Source organism: Actinia tenebrosa, unplaced genomic scaffold (genome assembly GCF_029948245.1).
Source record: "Actinia tenebrosa isolate PJP-AT-01 unplaced genomic scaffold, QUT_ActTen_1.0 PGA_scaffold11__36_contigs__length_13525064, whole genome shotgun sequence".
Taxonomy (NCBI): Eukaryota; Metazoa; Cnidaria; class Anthozoa; order Actiniaria; family Actiniidae; genus Actinia; species Actinia tenebrosa.
This window is the reverse complement of record NW_028292571.1, coordinates 12299063-12322707: the sequence shown is the minus strand read 5'-3', so window position 1 is coordinate 12322707 and position 23645 is coordinate 12299063. Positions and strand designations below refer to the sequence as shown.

The 23645-nt window shown below is 35.1% G+C and overlaps 2 protein-coding genes across 4 annotated transcripts in view; one reads left to right on the top strand and one right to left on the bottom strand.

Moving 5' to 3' along the window:
- LOC116302913 (meiosis-specific nuclear structural protein 1) overlaps positions 1-8649 on the bottom strand; it is a 14049-nt gene extending 5400 nt beyond the window's left edge. The window contains exons 1-6 of one of the 2 annotated variants that reach the window (XM_089027321.1): positions 8531-8649; positions 3575-3796; positions 2175-2302; positions 1241-1343; positions 682-911; positions 481-556 (exon numbers count right to left, since the gene is read on the bottom strand). In XM_089027321.1, coding sequence (XP_088883447.1) covers positions 481-556; positions 682-911; positions 1241-1343; positions 2175-2302; positions 3575-3751 — 714 coding nt within the window. In that variant the 5' untranslated portion in view covers positions 3752-3796; positions 8531-8649. Of the gene's footprint in view, positions 1-480; positions 557-681; positions 912-1240; positions 1344-2174; positions 2303-3574; positions 3797-5120; positions 5308-8530 lie in introns of those variants that run through there. The other variant, XM_031712323.2, reaches the window with a different exon arrangement.
- Positions 8253-23645, top strand: LOC116302903 (uncharacterized). Of its 2 annotated transcripts, XM_031712311.2 has the most exons (13): positions 8253-8470; positions 8583-8660; positions 13287-13325; positions 14008-14019; positions 15419-15481; positions 15943-16081; positions 16408-16471; positions 17130-17220; positions 18706-18902; positions 19350-19460; positions 20064-20130; positions 20777-20859; positions 21922-23645. In XM_031712311.2, exons 1-12 carry the CDS (start codon positions 8411-8413, stop codon positions 20852-20854), a joined length of 999 nt encoding a protein of 332 aa, XP_031568171.1. In that variant the 5' UTR covers positions 8253-8410; the 3' UTR covers positions 20855-20859; positions 21922-23645. The 2 variants fall into 2 exon arrangements, with proteins under 2 accessions (XP_031568171.1, XP_031568172.1); XM_031712312.2 differs by lacking the exon at positions 14008-14019.

The window sequence follows — 23645 nt, the reverse complement described above, 5'->3', positions numbered from 1 at the left end:
TGTTGTAATGGGACGGGCCTTATCATTATTTCTGTTCCATTGGAATATTTTTCATCAAAATATTTTAATTATATATGTAACAATATTATATTTCTGATTGTTTTGTGGAATAAAAAAAATGCCTGCGGCACAAGTCATGTACATATATATACAGCTGGAAGTCCATTTTTTTGTTAAGCGAGGGTGGTGTGTGGTGTGTGGTGTGTGGTGTGTGGTGTGTGGTGTGTGGTGTGTGCGGTTAATGCGTTGCCTCTCACCACACCAATGTGACCCAGGTCCTAAGCCTACCGTTGTTTGTTGGTTCTCTCCTTTGCTTCGAGGGTTTTTCCTCCGGGGTCTCTGGTTTTCCTCCCTCCACAAAAATCTAATTCTAAATTCTAATTCGATCTTAGGATATATTTTGGATAAGATTGACCTCTTATATCTCCTTTTGCACTATAATTGAAATAAAGTGTTTACTGATTTATCACAGGGTCTTACCTCTTCTCTCTTAGCCTTGAATTCAGAAATGTATCTCTGTGTGGCATGCTGCTTCTCTATTCTATTCTGTATTTCTCTGCCAAAAACAAACAAGTTGATAGTACAGTATGACCACAAATTATTGTTTGGAATGTTTGGAATAATAATTTTAAAAAAAACAAGATGGCCAACTTCAAACCAGAGGTATCCCAAACATCTTACCTCTCATCTTCTTCATAAATCTTTCTAACAATTTCATCAATCATCAACTTCTCCTTCAGGAACTCTTCATAAGCCAGTTGCTTTCTCTTCTCCTTCTCTGCTAGCTGTTTCTCTAGTTCTTCCTGGTAGCGTACGCTCTCTTCCCATCGTTGCTCCTCCTTCTGCCTCTCCACAACCAGTGCGCGTTTGTATTCTTCTTCCATCTTGCAGTTTATTTCTTCTTCTATTTTCTATTTAAAAAAAAAAAAAAAAATTCTTATTAACAAATAATTATGATAACAATACAATAGCAGGGACAAAATATATTAAGAAAACATATAATGTCAATTTAGTAAAATATACTTTGTACTACATTTTTTTAGCACCCTACAGTTATTCCATATTTTTACAATGGTGAATATAATAAATCCAGCATGCTCATTGGTCAAAATGTATGTCTTATATTGCTATATTCACCTACAATGAGGAGCTGTTTGTCCAGTTATAAATAGTAACCTGTTTGTCCAGTTATAGATACCTGTTTGTCCAGTTATAAATACCTTTTTGTCCAGTTAAATACCTGTTTGTCCAGTTCCATGACTTTTCTTTCTGCCAACTGTGCAGCTCTCTCTCTGTTCATGTAACCAGCTTTAAGCTTGGCTTCAAGTTCACGCAGCTCAACACTTTAAACAAACAATTTTTGGATCAGTAATATACTACAAAACATCAGAGGACATCGTGTTGTTTTTCAAACTCTTTTCACATTCCTTGATGATGGGTTCGGTGACCCAAAAGCTTGGGTGTAAATTACGTTAAGATAAAAAAAACCCTCGATGTTGAAAAAACCAAATAGATTAGAGAAGTTCCCATATATGACTGTGAAAAGCTCACCACATGAACACAATTATGACACAGCAAGGCATTAGCCCGACAAATTAAATTTGAGTTTACTCTTCTTCCAATAAAATGCCTGAAACATAGTGTGCATTGGACACAGTCATGGCACTGCCAGACCAATCACATTGTGAGAAAAAAATCTGCCAATCAGAATCCTAGAATACATTACAGTCACACAGTAAAGTACGAGTCAATTATGGCACCAACTTTTTCACAGTCATAGGAAAGCTGCTCTAACTACATGTATGAATCTAGTAGATGAAACCTATGGTGCAAAATCTTCATACTTCTTCAATCATATAACCTTGTTTCTAGGATATGTTACAAAATCCTCATACTTCTTCAATAATATTACCTTGTTTCTCGGATATGTTACAAAACTCATATTTCTTCAATCATATATTACCTATGTTGTTTGTTGGATATGTTACAAAATCCTCATACTTCTTCAATAATATTACCTTTATTTCTTGGATATGTTACAAAATCCTCATACTTCTTCAATAATATTACCTCCATTTCTTGGATATGTTACAAAATTTTCATACTTCTTCAATAATATTACTATCATTTCTTGAATATGTTACAAAATCCTCATACTTCTTCAATAATATTACCTTGTTTCTCGGATATGTTGTCTCAGTTTTTCATCTTTTAATGCTTCTAGTTTGAGATTCTCTAGCTCTTTTGCTAGTCTTTTATCTTGCTCTTGTTGTTGTTCTTTGATTCTTTTCTGCTCCGCTGACTATGGGGCAAAATAATGGTATAAATACTCAGTATCCAGGGGAATGGCCAGGATTTTCTAAAGAGGGAGGCCCACATAAAAAAACAATCGAGGCCCTGAAAATTTTACATTTTACTTTACAAAAAAAAAATAAAAAAAATAAAAAAAAATAAAAAAATAATAAAATAAATAAATAAAATAAATAAAATAAATAAAATAAATAAAATAAATAAAATAAATAAAATAATTAAAATAAATAAATAAATAAAATAAATAAAATAAATAAAATAAATAAAATAAAAAATAAATAAATAAATAAATAAATAAAAAATAAATAATAAATAAATAAAAAAATACATAAATAAAATAATAAAATAAATAAATAACTAAATCCCTCCTACCCTAAAATAAATAAATAATACCTATACCTCTCCCCTCCATACATCCATAAATCCATAAAAAATAAATAAAATAAATAAAATAAATGAATAAATGAAATAAATAAATAAATAAATAAATAAAAAATGAAAAAAGACAACCAAAAATTAGGCTGCATAAATCCTAAAAGCATGGTCGTGGTATAGTATGTGAATTGCTTCTCCCCTCTTTTCAAATATTATTCTCTTCTCCTCTCAAATTATTGAAAACCATTTAGATTATTTCTGAACTAGAATTAGCTTTTCAGTTATTTTGAGCAACATTTATTTATATTATTTGTATAATTCATCAAAATGTTTTGTAAATATTGATATCTTAAAGCAATAAATTTGTTGTTGTCTGTCTATGCATTCCCAAATTCTTCATAACTCACACAGCATGTCATTATTTTGTTCTATTTCTTTTATAAAATCAAAATTAGAACAGCCATAATATTGGATAGGGATATAACAAAATGTAAAGTGTGTACACATCCTATTTACACCTCCAACCAATCAAAACTTAGATTCATAAAAAGTTACAGTTATTTTCATGTACTGTTTAATAAACTCGCAGGAGTGTTTTATCAGGATTTAAGAACACGAGAAGTAGCCGAGTGTTTTTAGACCTGATAAAACATGATCTGCGGGTTTATTGAACAGCTTAAAAAACTGATGATGTATGTTCTCATGTACTGAATTCTTTACGAAATGAACCAAGTTTGATACAGAAAATCCAAGTTAAAGTTTATGCAAATGAAGACGAATCTATATCAGATATAAAACCCCCTTCATGATTTCTATAATTGTGTTTCCTTCATGAGTTTTTTTAAATTTAAATAGTATAAATTCCATAAAATTCCTGTTACATGTGTACCTTGATAATGGCTTCATCTGTCTGTCGTTCTTGCTCCTCCTGCTGTAGTCTCCTCAAAAATCTCCTATTTTCAATTCTTTCTTCACTCGCTAAATTTGCCTCTAAAGTTTTTTCCTGTGCTATTCTTTTGATCTGGTCCTCTCGTAGGTTTTCTTTGCGTCGGGTCTCTGTAAGCATTCGCTGTTGCTGTATGTGAGTAAGGTTCCCTCTTCTGATTGATGCCTGAAATCGTGACACACTGAACTATGAATACATTCTTAAATAACTGAGTTCTTTTGCATGAGCTCTGATTGGTCGAAACCATTTTAGATGAGAGTATTTAGATAATGCTTATGTCATTTTTTTCTTGTGCACTCTCTGAATTTGAACTTTCATATGAAAAATAAAACAGTGTTTTTTATCAATTTGTTATACGCTTCTCTCATTTTTTCTCAGCTTCTTGCATGCTAGATCAGAGTTTGTAAAATTGAAAACTATTATATTATCATTATTAGTATAAATAAAGAATTTAAATTAAGATTGAATAGAAATATTTAAAAAAAAATAATTAAAGGCAAAACTCCTATATAATTTTAAGTAAAGGTTAGTTATGCAGAGCGATACTTTTTTTAGCTTAAATTTGATTATTATTTTGTCATGGAGTTTCTTTTTAATTGATTTCCTTTTTATTGTAAACATATCAGTTGTTTGTAATACTATGTTGCTGAAAAGCCCCACTGGGAAGTGATCAACAAAGTATACATTGTATGTATGTAAATCTGTTATGTATTTTCTAAGTTTTACCTAAAAATGTACAAAAAAGTATCCTGCTCAATAATCGTTATCAGTCAATTTCCATTCAAGCTATGCTTAGTTTAAATATCTAATATACAGTCGCTGTTATTTTGTCCTGCAATCAATTACGTTGAAAAAGGTTCTGGATTTCATTAATTTTCTCTACACTTTCAATTGGCATAAAAAACAAAATGTTTATATGGAAATCTCTTTTTTTACAACTGAAAGTGAATGACTGACTTTAAAATCCTGTTTTCTACCTTTTCCTACTAAACTCTAAACACCAAAAAGGGATTAAACATATGTGTAAAAAGTGGGGAGAATGATAAAATAAAGCTTAAAGTACAAACACATTTATTTATAAGCTTGTGTCTCAAGAAGAAAAAAAACGAGTCTACAAGATGTTCATTTTTTAAATTATTTGATGAAGCATTTTATATGCAGGAACAGAGGCAGCTGACTATTCTATTTTTACAAGAAGTATTTTTAATATTGTACAATTTCCAATTCTTATGTAAAACATTTAGAGGAAGTTTGCAAATTCCTAGTCAGCTTGATTTAGCTTATAACTGTGACATAAACGAAGCTACTACAATCAACGAAGATATCGAAATTCAATGAGCATATACTAACGGTAAGTTGACGAAACTCAAAATATAATTATACATAAAGAATCAGTAAAACAAGTGGTTTGAATGACAAGATTTTTCTGAATGTTTTGGAGCGATTTTCAAGATGGCGGCCAACTCGAAACCTTTTGACTTTTACTTACCATCTTTATACCAGAAAATGCTTCAATTTCCACTTTGATTGTCCAGAAACCTCCTTAGATGTATATCTTAAGTTATGGTTGCTATAAATGGTGGAAAAACCAGCTAAAAATGAGTATTTTTGAGGTTAATTTTGAGTGTAATTTCTTATGTTTTTTCAGATTGTGTTCGTCAAGGTAACCAGGAGCCTCGACCTGATGATCGTTCCCAGGCTACTTGCGAGTGATAGTTGCTGTTGCCATGGTAATCATTTAATGAGATTAAAGACCAAGAACGTCGTCGGCCAAGTGAGTCAAGAACGTTGTTTGCCCTTATCTTTTTTCTGATCTGTTTTATTTCTCACCTTGTGGAATCAAATGCGAAAAGGAAAAAAGTGTTGATTGATCCTAGCTGTTGGTTATTTAGTTTTAGAAAGCTTTCTCACTGAAATGGAGTTATATATCCCCTTTTTATCTATCAAAAACCCAAGTATGACAATGAAATAAAGAAAAAGATTGAAGGGTGGCAGTTCAAGTTCTGTCTTCAAAGTTAATTTAAAGTGGACATCAATGATTAACAAAACCTGAATAGAGATATATATATTTTCATTAAATCCAACTAGTGCTCTATAATCAATGCTGCGTTCTGATTGGATAAGGGATGAGGACAAACTAATTGTCCTCTCACGGTACCCAATTTAGGGGGGAGGGGTGGTGTTACCTGGTACCCACCACCTCTGGAAGTGAAATCTTAGATTTTGTCTCAAAATATATCCAAAACTAAAAGCCAAATCACAGAAATGAATAGACTGTCTGTCTGCATGTATGCTAAAAAAAAATATTTGTGTATAGAAACTGCCACTACAGACCCCCAGCATCGAGCATTTGAACAGGTATCTGAGGGGGGAGGGAGTATGTACCGGTATCCACCACCTAGCGCAGCGCACTGATTCTAAAAAATTCTGTTTAACCGCTACGAGTATTATACGAACCGATTTTATTACATTTACTTAAAGTTACGATAATAACCCATGTAAACTAAGATCACCTGCGATCGGCTGTGAAAATCATCTGCTGAAAGTAAACTTGTAAGTTTGTTTGTCCGAATTTCGCCTTTGTCTTCGTTTTTATGACGTCACGGTTGCGCTGCGCTATTCATAAAATCGGGTCCCTATTTTGGGCCAAGCTACTACTAGGCTATAAGATATTTTGAATTGAAAGCTTGTTTGCATACAAATTGACTAAAACAAGTAGTCTTCTCGCCCTCATGGCCTATGAGCAAAATAGCCCATTCTGGCTTTAGGACTAATTGCTAATTAAATTTGTTGAATATCGGAAAATATTTACCGAGACGCAAGTCTTCGAGCGTATTCCCCCAATATCATCGCTGAGCCTAAGGCGAATAATTGTTTTAGTATTTTTATTTTGCATTATTCCGAGTTTTGGATTTGATTGTGAATATGGTAGAATATTCAGGGTATCTTAACCAATCAGAGCACGCGTTCTTAGGAGGTTGGCAAGTTGGTATATACTAAAACACATGACGTAATTTGTGATCATTGAGCTCGCCGGATTTAATATATACACTGTGTAAAAATACTAAATAGAAACATGACGAAACAGACACAATGCAAATTCGGAGGGAGGGGAGGGAGGGAGTGAGCTTTTGTCGTTTTTCGCCTAAAAACAAACATAAAAAATAATGCCTACCAACCATGTTTTTTTTGTCGTGAAAAAGAAAGACGAAAGCCTTGTGCAATGAACGTATTCAAAAAAAAAAAAAAAAAAAAAAAAAAAAATCAGCTAGTTCATTGTAACATTTAGGATTATTTTTTTCTGCATGTTCTGACAAGTCCTCACGCTTGAAAAAATCCCCGATCAATTAATTTTTTTAACGAAACTTCTTCAATGAAATATTAAAAGAAACTATTTAAAACTTGAATATTAATGCACCAAATAGCTAAAATTGACTTCTGACTGAATTCCATATGCAAATAGAAACATTCAATAATTTTCAATTTATTATTTATTTTCATGCAAAATTTGTCGATAGTTTACGTACATGGTCTACATTCTTCACGGTTCAGCTGTGTATAAATAGCGACAATTTTTTTCACAGAGACCAATATTATATTTATTAATTTATTCATTCTTCGGAGTTTGTAATTCATAAACTTTGGAGCGATTTCTGGTTTAAAAATTATCGTACCATTCACTAAACTAGCACAAATAAAATAATTTTCTTTATAGTTGATATCAGTTTAAAATCAAAGCTTATCTGTTTGTTTAGCATTCAAAGTTTGACGTCGGTTCAAAATTTGACGTAGTTCTAAATACTTGGCTGAACTTGACCAGTGAGAGAAGGTTCTAGAAAAGCGGTATCTCTTTCGCAAAAATTATAAAAGAAAACAAATTAACTCAATAAATTTTATTCGACATTTAAAATAAAAATCTAGTCCATGACTTTCAATAACATATCTATATCTATATATCTATATTTTTATTTATTTATTTGCATTTCCGTGTGAAAGTTTTCCATAATAAGCAAAAATCATTTCCTGTTTTGCTAATAAATATTTACTCTTCGTTTTTAATTAATTCTCTTATCAAAGTTCGATCACAATCCTACGCGGAGATACAAAAATCAAAATTAATTTTTTTTTTTTTTGTTGAAGCCTCGATATAATTTTGTCGCCATATATTTTTTCTGAAATCAATAAACTGTTGAATTTCATTTTGTACGAAGTACGATTTTTTAGACTCTAATGAGAAGTATTTGACTCTTTAGCAATTTTTTATCCAAGGTCATGACGTTTGCGTGATGGCTTGGAATTCTTTAATTGAGTTCCCTGGCGTGTGGCGAACACTTGAAAAAACTTCTGCACGTCTGCCATTTTAAGCCTTTTTGTGCCTTAAAACATTACTCATTTTCTGTCGAATTCTAGCGATGGTTTAAAAAGCGTTTGAATTTTTGTTTTAGGGAAGAAAAAAATTGAAGTGGGAAAAGGGAGCCTCGTTTTGGAGTATTTTTACAATTAGTTCCCAGACCCCCGCTGTTTTTTGAAGTCGGAAACCATAGCAACGACAGTGCCCCGTCGGGGGTGCAAGCAATGGAATGTCACTCGGGAGGAATTAGTCAATTACGTCACGCATTACCTGTTCGTCTATTCGCAGCTGTTGAGAATAAACGAAGCCCAATGTTTTAGAATGTTCGTATGAAGTTCGCGGAACTCTACTAACTGCACTAGACACCGTCAGCACTCGCCTTAGCACGAACACTAATAATTCACCCTTAACTTAAAGCTAACTTATAAATGCAGGAAAACGGTAACCATTCTATAGCCATGGACACCAAAACTACCCAAGAGGAAGAGGTTGGTAAATTTTAAGCACTTTAAGCATTTAAAGAAATTTTCTAGACAATTATAGCTTACCTCTCACGCCCTTGTGCGGTCAATGTTTACATTTTATATTAATATTTTCTAGGTTCGGACCCTATTTGTCAGTGGCTTGCCTCCCGATGTAAAACCTCGCGAAGTTTATCTACTTTTCCGTGGATATAAGGTACATCTATCGAGTATAATATGTCAATATTATAGCTAGCTTACTGGTCCTTGAAATTCCGACTTCATTGGAAAGCTCGTTCGATGGGCCATTAAAATTTTATGAATTAGTAAGAACTGAAGTTCAAGCTCTTTATCTTCGTACTCATCTTCTCGATTTTACGTGTTAAATGATTTGTAAGTGATCTAAAGATAGCTTTCGATGCTATCCAGATATTATATTGCAAGGTCAAATCGTTTACTTCTTGGCTTAGAGTACATCAACGGATAAATTTTCATGAATATTTCAGAATACTTAAACAGTTAATTTTCTCGTTTTAAATGTAGTCTACATTAACGAGTTTGTCTTTGAGACAGGAGGCTTTAAAATATTTAAAAAAATACGAGGAATAGGTGCGCTTAGAAGCTCGAATACTCCTGCTTTTAATTTTTATATCAAAAAAAAAAAAAATTACTGAAAGGTAATATAAGGTCGCGTTATTATTGTAGGAAGCAAGATTGCTAAACTGTTAAAGTCATTATTAATGCAAACATCACAACAAAAAGTCTGGCTTTAACGCTTACACTACAATTAAGCAAATGTTAATGTTTGCATAAAAATCGGAATTCGGAAAAAACCCGGTTTCCTCGAAGCCGAAATGATATATAGCTCTCTCGAGCTTAAAATGCCGGTATCAACACATGATTGGTTTTCCCTTCACGGACTGTTAGACTTTAATTGGAATTTTATATAAATTTTTCGTCTTGTCGATAGAATTGAGTTCCTAAATCGTTAATGCTGTCAACAGCTAATTTTCATTGAATTTCGAATTCCATTAAACGGATTTTCACTTGATATTATTTTCGTGCTTTCCTTTCGGGAATGTAGTGTTAAGTATTTCCTGTGACAGTGGAATGATAGAGCTCTTGAACTTCAATGACTACAAGTGTGACAAGCTCTTGGCGTTTTATATGTTCGAGCAAGTAAAAAACCACTACAGCGGTCTATTGAAAATATCAGTGTTCAACCAAAAAAAATGATTCATGCAAAAACACTCAAACAATAGGAAAACACAATTGAAAAAACCATGAATATACCCAAGACATGCAGGAATACAATTTCTTTGAAGTTTTTAATGCTTCTTGGGGCGAACTTTAATACCTACATTCATAGAAAATTGTTTTCACTTTTCCAAAGATTTTTCCCAACTTTGCTATCGTATTTGGAAGTTAAAATACAAATATTAAAAACCAAAAATCCATTAATTGTTTTTGTAAATTATGATCACAGGTGACTCTAAAAATAAAAAGCTTCTTTGCTAAGTTTTATGATTCAAAATAGCAAAGGAAAATTAGTGTGGAACTCAAATTTTCCGAATAAATTCAAAGTTGTCTATCCCGAATGAGGATAATTTTGTGTCGAATATCCGGCATGAAAAGATTTTGGAATATTTGAAAGTGCTGCAGCTTTGTGACGTTGTTTAGAACAAAGAAATAACATAACTAAGCTGTTGTTTGTGCAAAGTGTTAAACGATGCATAGCAACATCTTCCTGCTCCACTTACGCTCCAAAAATAATCTTTTCCTAATCCAATATAAAGTGTGAACTTAGTGTACAGGATTTAGTTATATTAGTGGCATAAAAACAGCTCCAGAGATTAGTTTTACTGACGCTCAAATCCAGTGTTAAAAGCATGAATTTGAATCTTTTAAGCTACGTTATCATCATTGTCGAAATTAGTTGCAAATTTTGCACAATTTTCTCGTAATTACCTACTAAACACACGAAAACCAGTCATTCGAAAACTTTCTATTACGTTCTTTTCAATAACTCGATATGGCATGTTTTGACTTTACCTACGTGAAGGCAATGTTCTGACGAGGTTCTGAAAGAAAATTCTTTGAAGTTTCGGACTTGACAACAGGTTCCGTGCTGTTTTTGAAATACATAGATGTGGTCAGTCACTCCTTTTAAGATCAAAAAATGTGAAGTAAACATAAACACGAACAACGCCCACGGAGTGAAAAGTTTTGAAGCTCGAAATTTTTTATCATTGACACAATTCCTTTTCTATATAACTGACATTGGACATTCGTTTCATAGCTAGTAATTTTTATTTTTTATTTTTATTTAAAACTGCTGGTGTGTGGATTTGGTTTGTCTTTCACTTCAAAGGCTAATCTTTTCCAACTATGTACATAATTTAGTCAAGTGTATCTTCCAACAGACTGAGAATTTGCGAGGACATATCAAGATAGATGATCTGTAGCCTCATCTTATTACAATTCCGTTATGAGTTTAGTTAAAACATCGTCAAACTTTTACAAATTGTCTGGATAAAAATGGTTACGATAAAAGAGTTATCTTATCAGGTACTTGGATAACAAAATAAATAACAAAAGCATAAATAACGGTAAATATTGAAAAACGAACAAAATAAACATTAAATTCGACTTCTTGAATTACAACTTGCTAGACTGGGAGAAAACCAAAAAATTGACTCCGCAACCTATACGCCACCAAAAACTGCTTACCGGAAGATAAGGGGTAAACGCATTCTTATTGATGAATTAGCAATATTTTTCGAGCGAACGTTTGCAGGAAACGGCGGTGGAGTCCGACCTGTTAAGCTTTCTCAAAGCACAATGAATATGCTTAAAGTTTATGCGATATTGAAAGATTAGTCAAGTATAGGATTTGTTTTTATATGTTTCTCTTTTGGAACGAAGGACATAAAAAGGAAAAATAAATAGATTTCGTAAACTGTTTCGATTTTGATGAACTAAAAGAAAAAGAAAAAGAAAAGAAAAGAAGAGAGAGAGAAGGAGAAGTTCGAAGATTAAGTAATGCATAATTTCTGAATCTGTCGATTTGAAGTTGTGCCGATATCTACGTATCTCTATAAAGGTTGGCTCGCCTCCTTTTGTAAGACAACAGCTCGCTTTATATCTACTTCAGGAGAAAAGCAATCTCCATAATTAAGAAGTATCTATCGGAATTAATTCTCGTATTTCTTATCATTCTAATTTGTCCGTGGATGGCAATGTGACTTGGCGTGGACAGCCTTAATTTCTCACGAAAAAAACATTTATTACTGAAAACGTTGCCTAAGACAATGCTGATTTTAAGATATAATTAGTTCTTTGTAGTCGTTTCAAGGGTATTTTCTGAGAAGCACAGCAATTTCTAGCTGTCAGTTCGATAGCAGGTGGAATGACACATCAATGATAATAGTTGTGTAGCTATAGTTCATTGTTTAATTATTTGTCCCAATGCTATAGAGTCTTGGCGAACTCGCAGTCAGAGAAACTCCATTCAAATGGCGAGGTCTTAATAATTCAGTTACATTTAATCTATACTCTAGTTTTGGATTTAAACGTTACCATAATTAACGTGTAAAAACAAATGAAATAATCAAAATACATATCGGTGTTTGCATATATATCTGCACACTTAAAGTTAGAATCAGAAAAAAATGAAACATTGAATTTAGTTGCATTAATTCGAGTGTTTAGGATCGAGGAAAATTGAATCGGTAACCTATATTCAATGTATATATAAGATTCTTAAAAAATAAAAAAAGTAAAGTAAAAAAAAGTAAACACGGAAAAAGAATACAAGAGGAAAAATGAAAATGAAAACGAAAATGAAAATGGAAGTCGTTGATTATGAAATTTGAGCATTTTTGCGTTTTACGGAAGTCATTCAGTCGAAAGTCGCGGAACAGTTAAAAAAACGTTTTTTAGTTTCGAAGTACTTTGAAAGAGACTCATGCCATTACAGTGTATGTGAATATGTTTTCCCATCTGCCGCACTATTGATATTGGTTATGGTAATGATAAAATTAGGGAGGCAGCTTTAATACTACAGATACCGTTTGTAGCCATATTTGCTTGTTCTGCCTGATTGTCCTAATTCACTATGACGTCACATCAAAACAATCTATTGATTAAACGCAAAGGATCATGGTCGTCGGACGGGGTAAAATCAACGCAATTCACTGAAAATTGTTCTAAAAACCGTATCAATCCACGAAGAGAAAGAGAATAGCCAGCAAACGCTCAGAATAGTTTTTAATGCATATTAACACATATTATATCTGAAAACCAGGCCATTTTAGATTAAACTATTTCGCTAGGAGCAAATTTTGTTTGATTTTCTATTGGATTTGGCGATTCTATCCCCCACATAAACACGCAGTGACGTCATAGTGAAATAGGCCATTTCAAAGCCATAATCCAGTCTCAAGTAGTTCTCTGTTGATTAGGCTTGGCCTCCGAGAGTTTGTGTAAAATATAATATTCGTGTGCTCCAGTTAAGGTCCGTGGAATTTCAAATTGTTTGTACTGTTGTATTTGTGCATTCTTTACTTTAACATTGCCTTCTTTTGTGAATATCTTTTGAGGCTAACCCTGAGTAAATAAGTCTGTACTCAAGGAGCACACGCGGTATTTTACGAATTCAAAAAAGGGTCTATTGATTTTGATGCTTACCACACGTTTTCGAGTTCCACTTTAATTTTTACAAATAGTCAAACTACTCATTTAATATTGCTGGTTTCAATCATTCCAATTAAGGGGGGGGGGGGGGTGGGTGAAATATAACAAAATAATCCATTGATAAATCTTTCGTTAACTTTGGTTTTAGGGCTACGAAGGATCACTATTAAAACTCACAGATAAACAGGTAACCTCAAACTCAATTACACAGGCGCAAAAATGTCAATGGGAGTCCTGTGGTGTGATGAGTGAGGAGACTGGGAATAAGGAAATACTGCTACCCAGAAACCATAAGTTTCAATATTTTACATTTTATTGTACACTTGATAGTGATGGTGGTGGGGTGATGGGTGGGGTAAGGTGAGGTGGGAGGGAGGGGGTGTAGTGGGGGGGGGGGTGATGGGTGGGGTGAGGTGAGGTGAGGTGGGAAGGGTGGGGGTGAGCTCGGTGGGGTGGGGTGAGCTGGGTGGGGTGGTTGAGGTGGGAGGGGTGGGTGATGGGTGGGGTGGGGAGGGAGGTGTGGGGAGGGCCGGTGTGGGTGACTGAGGGGGCATTGAGATATGGGATACTTTGAGATATCGAAAGTTAATAACGAGCTAAAACTCTCATCTGATGGGGAACAGACAGTGGACCCTAGAGCATGGTCATGGGCACCATAAGGGCTTCTTCTAAGTTTTCATTTTTAAGCTTCAGTTTTGTTCTCATGACTATAGATAAGAGTCAGACCTATTACGACAATTTCGCTCATCTTTATAATCTACTTTAATCAATCTTTAAAAACGTCTGTCTACCTTGTAGATAGCCTTCTTTTAATTTTAAAATAATTCTCATTAATATTTTCTTTCATTTTCCCCTGAAATCTTCTGCAGGGCAAAACTTCTGTAAGTATACATACGTAAGCTAAGTTACCTAATAACGTACGACCTTCTTCTACAGGGAATAGAAGTATTCAGCGATTGGATTGCCTGTGTCGTGCATTAACCGAAGGAGGGGCTGGTTCGATTGAGGCTACGCTACTTCCTTTTGGTAAACACAGGAAACCCAGTCGCTGAAATACCACTATTCCCTGGCATGGAGAAGAATACAGTAAATAAGACTATACTTCTCTGACTTTTAGGCTATATAATCTCTCTTAATATAAAATTAACTGAGGATAAAATACTTTTAATGGGAAAGCTTCTTCTCAAGTCCGCGTTTGCATCGTGTATTCAAAATCATATTTACTTTAAAAATATGGACCTTTTTCATGCGGCAGCCATGTTGAATTGAGCAATAGATTCCACCACGCGTAGCCTCAAATTCAAGCGCTTGAGAATGAATTTATGCTGGGGAAACAAAGGTTTTTATTCTCATGAGAATAAACATGGCCGCCGTGTGATAAAGGTGCCATTTGCATACAAACCTCGCCTTTAGAGCCCGTGCTCCTACTGGTCAGTTAACTAGTACGCTGATCTCGAGGAACGCAGGTACTATCCAAGCTTTATTCTAGTTATTTAGAATATATCATCCAGCTGATATGAAAATTTGCAAAACTGATATGTTTTGAAATCACGGATTTCGATTCCAGGTCATCAAATGAAAAAAAAAATAAAAATAAAAATAAAAAAAAAGAAAAAAGAAAAAGAAAACGCTGCTAATACATGCTTGATAATAGTGAAACCACAATTCATGAGATTTATTTATAAAATAATTGGGATACTACGCGCGCTAAGATTGGTCGAAAACCATGTTTGATGGGAGTATCAAAACACGCTATCGTCATTTTTAATCTATCGCGCGCGCTCATTGGTCAGTTTGAATAAGACGGCACGTAGAGAGAATTTACTTACACTTTGCTTTTTTTCGATCTTTTCGCGCGTTTGTTATTTTATAAAACAAATCAAAAACAGTTTTCTGTGTTTGATACTCTGATCAAAACACTTGGGATATTAGGAGAACACTCGAGAAGCTGGAAACCACTCCGCTACGCGTCGTGGTTTCCTACGCTCCTCTCGTGTTCTCCCAACATCCCGCGTGTTTTCCTGGTTTTTATTCTATTTTCGCTGGTCAATTTTGCAGGCTTCATGACACAACAGTTTTGCAGTGACGTTATTTCTACGTTACTATTTAATATCAGCTGGATATTATAGACTTGAGAATTTCCAAAATGACGAATTAATAATTAGCTATATACATTATAAATCTCGGCTTTGCAAATCGCGCAGAAGGTCGGGTCGATGGGGAATAGCATTAAGAATGTGCCAACACTGTTAATCATCATATTCATCTTTGTTTCCATAGCCGGTAGCATTTGTAACCTTCGAAGAAAAAACTGACGCTGAAGAGGCTAAAGAAGAACTACAGGTATGATTTGGCTACGTGTGTTCTTTCGAGAAGATAGCACTGACAGTCAATTAGATACATTAAAAAAATTTTTCCACTCCTTGTTTTGTTCCCTACGCTGGCTATCAAGCACATGGCTGTCAGTGTTTGTCTTTTATTGAAGGTTGATACACGCGTGACGACCGACACTAAAAACGGATGCGAGGGAGACTAATTGACACCGTGCAATAAAATACTCTTTGGTTGATAGCACATGACGGGCAGTGTTTGCCTGTCATTGTAGGCTGGTAATGAGATTCATTCAGCTAATTGACACCGGGCCATAAAATACTCTATGCTTGATCCTGATGCTTGATAGCACACGATGGGTAGTCTTTGTCTATTGAGATTCATGGGATTCATTCATTTGAAGCACTGAGCAATGAACAATATATCTCTTTGAAATGTGTGGCTAATCTACTTGTTTTTTCATTTCCCCCCAGGGTGTTCGGTTTGATCCGGACGTGTCCCAGACCCTCAGACTAGAATTTGCTAAGTCCAACACCAAAGTCAACAAACCAGCAAACAGGAATTCTGTCTTGACATCCGGGATGCCGTACACCCCACACAAAGAACCAGTCAGTAAGTATTACAGTGTGCATGTGTCGCTCTGTCTGTCTGTCTGTCTGTCTGTCTGTCTGTCGGTCTGTTTGTCTGTCTGTCTGTCTGTCTGTCTGTCCATCTGTCTGTCTGTCTGTCTGTCTGTCTGTCTGTCTGTCTGTCCGACCTGCTATACTAATATTATATTTTTTGTATGGCCGCCCTGTTTTCTGCTTCTTTAGCAAATGCCATTGACGCTAGTTTTATTCCTTTGTTTTACGTGTAATTTTTTTTTTTTTTACTTTATTCCAATTTTGCTATGTTTTTCATTTACCTTATTTTCTCCCTCATTATTTTCAACTTTTTAGTGACGCCAGATTATTTTGGTACCAGTTTTTTTCCCGTGCAGGAGCCAAATCTTCCTTACCAGGGGTGAGTGAGTACCTTTAGCTTTAGTTGGGATCCCTGTGGTCTAGACACACGTTGTCAATAGATATATTAAACAATTATATGTATGTGATAAGAAGTAAGAGAGACTGCAACAAGAGAGGAGAGGGGGAAAGTAGGAATTCCAAGTTATATTGCCCTTGGGCTGCATCATGCGTTCTACATCCATGCTGTCTTATCGAATCTCTTGTTCTATCCTCCGCACACCCCTCACTCAATCCCAACGCAAGTATCTAAAATGTATATTATAAGCGATGACGTGTGGAGAGTGGAGGGGAGGGGAGGGTGGGGATAGGGAGTCAAAGAGTATAATACAGAGGTAAAGCTGCTTAATCTTTGTCTAGTTATAACATTAAAATAATCAATGACAACTAAAGGGGTACTTGGGCGTATGTTAGAAGATTTTTGAAAATTATTTATTCATTCGATTTTATTTCTGGAAATTTTCAGCTTCTTAAACCCAATATTAAAGATTTTTCAAAAATCCCCTAATATACTTCCAAGTACCCCTTTAATAAAATTAAATTGATAAAATAAAGATTCCAATAATATGCACCTTTTTCCTCGCTCGAGCTGACCACTCTTGGCACGTACCACAGGTATCCTACTCTAGTAACTCTTGGTCTTAATGTTGTTTCTCTAGTCCACTCTTCAACGACATAATGAACGCTGCGGTAGCGCAGCAAGTTGCGCAGCACAACTTTGCCCACCACCCCACTGCACTTCAAATCCAGGTACGCACCTTATATAGACATTGCACTGTCACGTGTGATCATCTATAATTAGAATATTCCTAATATAGTTATACTTTTTTAACTGATAAAGAATAAACCGGAGTAGCCTGGGTAACATATGTCACGCAAAAGTTGTCACGTGTCATGTCACGCGTGACGTGATAGGTTATTCTACATGTCGTGTGGATTTTTATGTTGTGACATGACACGTGACTTATCACATGATATTTTAAAAATTCGCCTTAGAGACCTCGACTATAGACATCTTGCATGTGACGTCAAAGCAGCTCAATTTGGAGGGCAAAACAAAATAATTAATCTCCTAGCTGAGAATTGGGACCTATGTTGAACTGATTTCCGACGGGCCGCAAGGGGTCTATGAGTCTCAATTTGATGATGTAAGGATTAAGGCCGATTTACACGGTACGATTTTTCCTCATAACCGGTCTTGAGTAACAAGCTGTCCACACGACTTGTTTCGTGTAAATTGACCATAAACAGCGCACGTACGTACAATTTGCTCGTGACAACTAAAATTTGGCCTAAGGATGATGCGCGCGACAGTTGAATTGAAAAAGGGGAAAAATCGGCCTTAAATCATTTGTAGCTTGGACGTTGGGTGCCGTGACCGTGTGACGGGTCGCTGTCCTGTATTGTAATTGGGCAACCAGTTATCTTACCGTTGTTTCCATTTCTAAGCGTTGATCGAGAAAACAATAGACCTGTAACTGTCGCAGTTATGGCTAGGCTATTTTACGGATCGATCGGACTAGACACTTTAGATCCCTTGATCTCTTTTAATCTTTGTCGTTAAATCAATCGTAAAACTATAATAAATCAAAAGAAATAAATCGCTAACTAATCTTACTGACAATCGTACATACATGCAATCATACAATAATCGCGATAGATCTTAAAGAAAATACAATAGTTCCTAAAATAATAATACAAGTAAAATCATACCTTGTCTAGCTGCTTGCAAACTTGAACTATGCTAAACGTGGCTCGTGTGTCCACTTACTTAACTCATATGACAGGTTAATTGTTAAATTATTACATGAATCAATTGGTCTTTGTTCTATGTAAACATATATGTCTTTCAATAATCACTTCCGATAAAACTCATGACGTCAGTCACAAGACCTATCCCGAATTCGCTTTTCGAATTTCGTGGTCAGTCAAGCGAATTCGGGATAGGTCTATTGCAACAGGAAAATCAGACAATTCATTGCCGTCAATCAGAGTATGAGAGGTAAAGAACAAATACATATATGATTAACGGTAGTTGTTGGACTTTTGCTATATCCTCCAACATGGCCGCCGTGTCTTTCGTTATTTCACTCTCTTGAGAATGACTGCAAACCAGCAATTGTCTGATTTCCCTGTCACCTCTGTGTTGTCTCGATCAGCGGTAAACATTTGTGCTTAAATTCATTTAATTTTTACCGTCCCCTATATTAATGTTGTTTAATCATTTCGTTTCAGCATCACCCCTTCTCATCAATACCATCCCCCCTACCCTCTCCTCTACATTCACCCCTACCCCCCACCCCAAGTGCCCACACTTTACAACACATGGCCGCCGCCGCAATAGTAGCAGCCAACCCTCCCTGTAGTACTTTGTTCGTCGCTAACTTGGGGAAGAATTGCACAGAGACAGAATTAATTCACTTTTTTTCAAGGTAAGAAAAACTGATGAGAAGATAATAGGCAAAATGGCCACCATGTTGGTTGATGTAACCTATAAAAAAAACTTAAAAAGAAAACAAGGACCAAATGTTTTTTTTAAAATTCAAAATGGCGGCTATGACGTCACGTGTATCTTGGGCGTAATATTTTCCCATTTCAGACCACGTGTCATTCTCTTGTGAATAAGATTCTTTGTTTCAGTTGTATCCATATTCATGTGTCTTCTCATGCACAACCGTTAAACAAAGAAATAATACTCAAGGGAATGACACGTCGTCTGAAATAAGGAAACCTTATGCCCAAGATAAAGATGTATACTAAGATCATTTCCTTGGTTTAGTACACGAAGTAAGAAAACGGTACACATTTGTTTCTATTTTTTTATTTATTTTTTATATATCTATTTTAAATAATTTATTTTTTATTTTTTATTCAAACAGATTTCCGGGTTTTATTAAACTAAAAATGCACAATAAAGGAAATTCGCCAGTTTGTTTCGTCGAGTTTATGAACGAAATAGTAGCTACTCAGGCAATGCATACGTTTCAAGGGTAAGAAGAATATTTTCCCTACGATTCCAAAAATGGTTAAAATTGAATATTTTTTTCTTGATATTTGTAAAGAAAAAATACGATGGGCAGCTTGTTACCCAACATATTTTTTCCATATATATCTCTTATTAACCGAGTGCGAGGTCCGCACCGTAAGTAAGGAGAAAATGCGATGGGCAGCTTGTAACCCAAATATTTTTTTCCATACATATCTCTTATTAACCGAGTGCAAGGTCCGCACCGTAAGTAAGGAGAAAATGCGATGGGCAGCTTGTAACTCAAATATTTTTTTCCATACATATCTCTTATTAACCGAGTGCGAGGTCCGCACCATAAGTTATGGATCGCTAACTGACTCATTATTATTATAGCTGTTCATGAAAATACCTTGCCATATAATAAAAACCCTTTTATATTCAATATCATTTCTCCCCTGTTCTACCCAAAGGAGTTTTAACTTCAACTTTTTATATTCCCAAATAAAAAGATCATTTTTGATGCTTTTTAGTCTTTTTTGCTGTAGTTTATGAATAATATAAATATTATTCAGTTCGTATTGACTTATCTTAACGTCCATTGTATTGTGTTGTTTTGTTTATCCAGGTACGTCCCACCTAATTCAGAAAAGGGAGGGATAAGAATCGAATTCGCAAAGACAAAAATGGGCGAGGTAACGAAAAGTCCAGCTATAGTGCATACCATATCATACTCGTACCCCAAGCCTTCTCATCTTTCTTGGTGACAAGGGTCTGGGTACGAGAATGATACCATATATCCGTAAAAAAGTTAACTTACAAAATCGTACAAATAAGTCCAAAGTTTTGTAGGTCTACGATCTGATAAGGACTACTGAACTTACTACCTCACCATTTTCCACACATCGGTTCACTGGTCAAACACAAAGTTAAGCATTTAGTCGAGGTTGCAAGGTTCAAAATTGAATAATCTTTTGAAAGTACCTTGGCGCCTCGATTGAGCGCTTTGTGTTTGACCAGTGAACCGATGTATGGAAAATGGTGAATTTGTGCACATTTTTGCAATTTTGACCAACGTTTTTTTAACGGATATGGTATTTGTTCTAATATTAATTAGCAGCAGGCGTAGTTCAGTTGGTTAGTACGTGGCCTTCATAGCATTAGGTCCACGGTTCAACCCCCAGGATCTCTACGTCTGCTTTGACTTCTCTGTGAATTGGGCAATCAATCTCCTCGTTATAATCTAATATTACATACTTCGACGTCCACCTTTGATTGTGCATATGACGAACTTGAATATTTTTAATATATTCTGATAATGAATTGTATTATTTATTTCAGGGATCAGCTGGTATGATTCCCACCAGAAATGATGGAGCTAGCTACTTCGTACAACCGATGCAACCGGCTTTTCCTTAATAATGGTAAGTGTTTATAGTATAGAAATACCACTGTTATGCATCCTATAAAAAACGAGCGAAAGGCATGCTCGTAAGAAAGCAGTTTTCCCATGACTGTGAAAAGCTCGGTGCCTTAAGCGTGCCGTGCCGTGACCGTGATGTTTTTTAGAATTTTGATTGGCTGGTTGTTTTCTCGCGCAAGGTGATTGGTCTGACAGTGCCGTGACCGTGTTCACGCTGTGTTTATGCCGTGTTCCGGGTATTTGATTGGAAGGAGAGTAAATTATACAACCATGCATGCGTTTGGTCTGGCATATGCCTTGCCGTGTCACGACCCTTGTGAGTGCCTTCAGCTTTGCACAGTCATATATACGAAACCTTCTCTAAGCACTACCAACAAGAAATGACACTCAAATTTTGAACGATAACCACCATTCTTTTCACTGCTACGCGCTTATCAAGACAACAGTCGCCACAATGAAATAGGACAATACACTGCCACCAATCATGATCAGAGAATATGAAGGTATCGGACAAATTTCTTTGATTGACGGAAGTATATCGCCCAATTTACCTTTCGGGACTGTTGTCTCGCGAAGCATTGAAAAGAATGGTAATTTTGAGATACTATTATGTTATCTTTAACTGATAAACTAAGGTATCTTTATGGCCACACCCTTTTCCAAGGGGTGTATTTTACGCTTTGCTGTGAGTGGTCGAAAGAGTGTATTAAGCTACGTTGTGACTAATCTAAATTTAAAACATATTGGTCTTCGCAAGCACGTACACAGCTTTTTTTATTCGTTCGATACTAAAGCAGGAGGTCTTCCCGCGCGAAAACAAATATATAATAAAAAGGTTCGTTAATGAGATAGCAAACATGGTGCATTGTGGTTTAGCTTGGGTAGCAACAACACCATATAAGGCATGATGAATTAAATAAGTTCGTACTCAAGTTAGACCACAATGCACCATGTTTGATATCTCAGTAAACGAACCTTTTTGTTATATATTTGTTTTCGCGCGGGAAAACAACTTTGTGATACAGTTATGCATTATTTTAATAACTTTTTTTTCTCTTTTTAGGTAATTAATAATTTTAATGCGACGAACATAAATTACAGAAATGAAATTGAACAATAATCTTAACTATTTACTTAGAAATTTAAAATTTTGGGGCATTTTATGCGCTCTTGTCATTAGTCTCATACATACTAAGAAACGCGATCGGTTATGGTGGTCGACTTTAAAAGGTTCGTTGTTCCTTTGAGGTCAACACACTACAGTAGTATAGCATTGATGTACAATGTAAAATGGTCGATTTTATAGCGGTCGGTTATCGAGAGGTCAACATCTTTCCGATCTTTATTCTTAAATCAGAGTGAAAAGAGATTATTACTCGGGGAAATTTTCAATAACTCTTTGGACATTCACATCAAATTATGCCGCCATATTGGATGACTAGAGGCTTTTTATTGCTCATGTCATCCAACATGGCCACCGATACCTTTATATCTCTTGTTTCACCTGCAACATCCGAGGAAAAAAGCAACAGATTTAGGAAATGCCACGGGGGGAAAAAGTAGCATCATGGACATCATACAATTAAACGAAAAGCACAAAATTCGTGAAAAAGGATACAGTTTTAACAGTTTTAATATTAAAATGTCTAACCTAGAAAGCAACGATTGCAATGCTAACTATTTGAAGTCCATAATGCTTCGTTTGACCCTCGTTTGACCCTCGTTTGACCCTCGTTTGACCCTCGTTTGACCTTGTGCTCTTTTGCTCTGATGGTTTTTTGTTAAACCATTTTAGGATCTCTAATTTAGTATAGAAAATTCTTCTAATTTTCTTATATTTTTTCCATAAAAATCTCTTTGTTAAAATCCCTGTCTGAAAATGACCGCCAATTATAAATAATAGAAAGACCAATTTTCCATACCACAGGAATCCCAATTACGAGAAAACGTTACAAAGAGATTTTTATGAAAGTCTTACAATTTGCATTGAGTAAAAAATATATTGCTTGTAGTTGTCGCGCAAAAGCTCACAGTGCTCGCAATACAAATATATTTGGCAAACATGAGTGATAAGCTTTGCTTATCAGTGAAGAATTGAATTTAAGTTATAAAAATGAATTAAATCAGGATCAAACGTCTCCATTATTCCTCGCGCGGTCGATGAATGTCGAAAAAGACTGGTCTTAGTCAATACAGCATACGCTATATTAGGAAAAATACACAGGTGACTTTTGAAAATCTCTAGCGCTGTTTGGTCGAGAAACTCACACTATCACACGATAATCACCTCCAGCGATAATCCAAAATGGCGACCAGCCGCTTTGTTGCTGTTTACCGGGAAAAAATGTCTTTTATCTTCCTTTTTTCCTTTTTTTTTTTATTGTTTTTTTTGAAAGAATCACTTGTGTATTTATACTAAAACGATTATTTGCCTCAGCCTCAGTGAATATCGGGAAGACTCGCGTCTCGATAAATATTCCCCGATATTCACTAATTGTTAAATATTGGATTCCAAATTTTCCCCCCAAAAATATTCGACAAGGAATATCTTTTCGAGTATTCCTGTATAGAATGAGCTGTAAAATAGTATGGAAAATGTTTGCAGTATAATTGTTTTAACTTATTCAAATGTTTTTATCTTTCGTTAGAAAAGTAGTTGGTCACGTGATTTCTGTGACAAAAACCGTGATAAAATATTCTTACAAAAAGTGGAAGTCATGTGACCGGTAGTTTTTTTTAGGTACCTTCTTTTGTAAACATAAAGTTAATAAAAATTACTTGAATTTA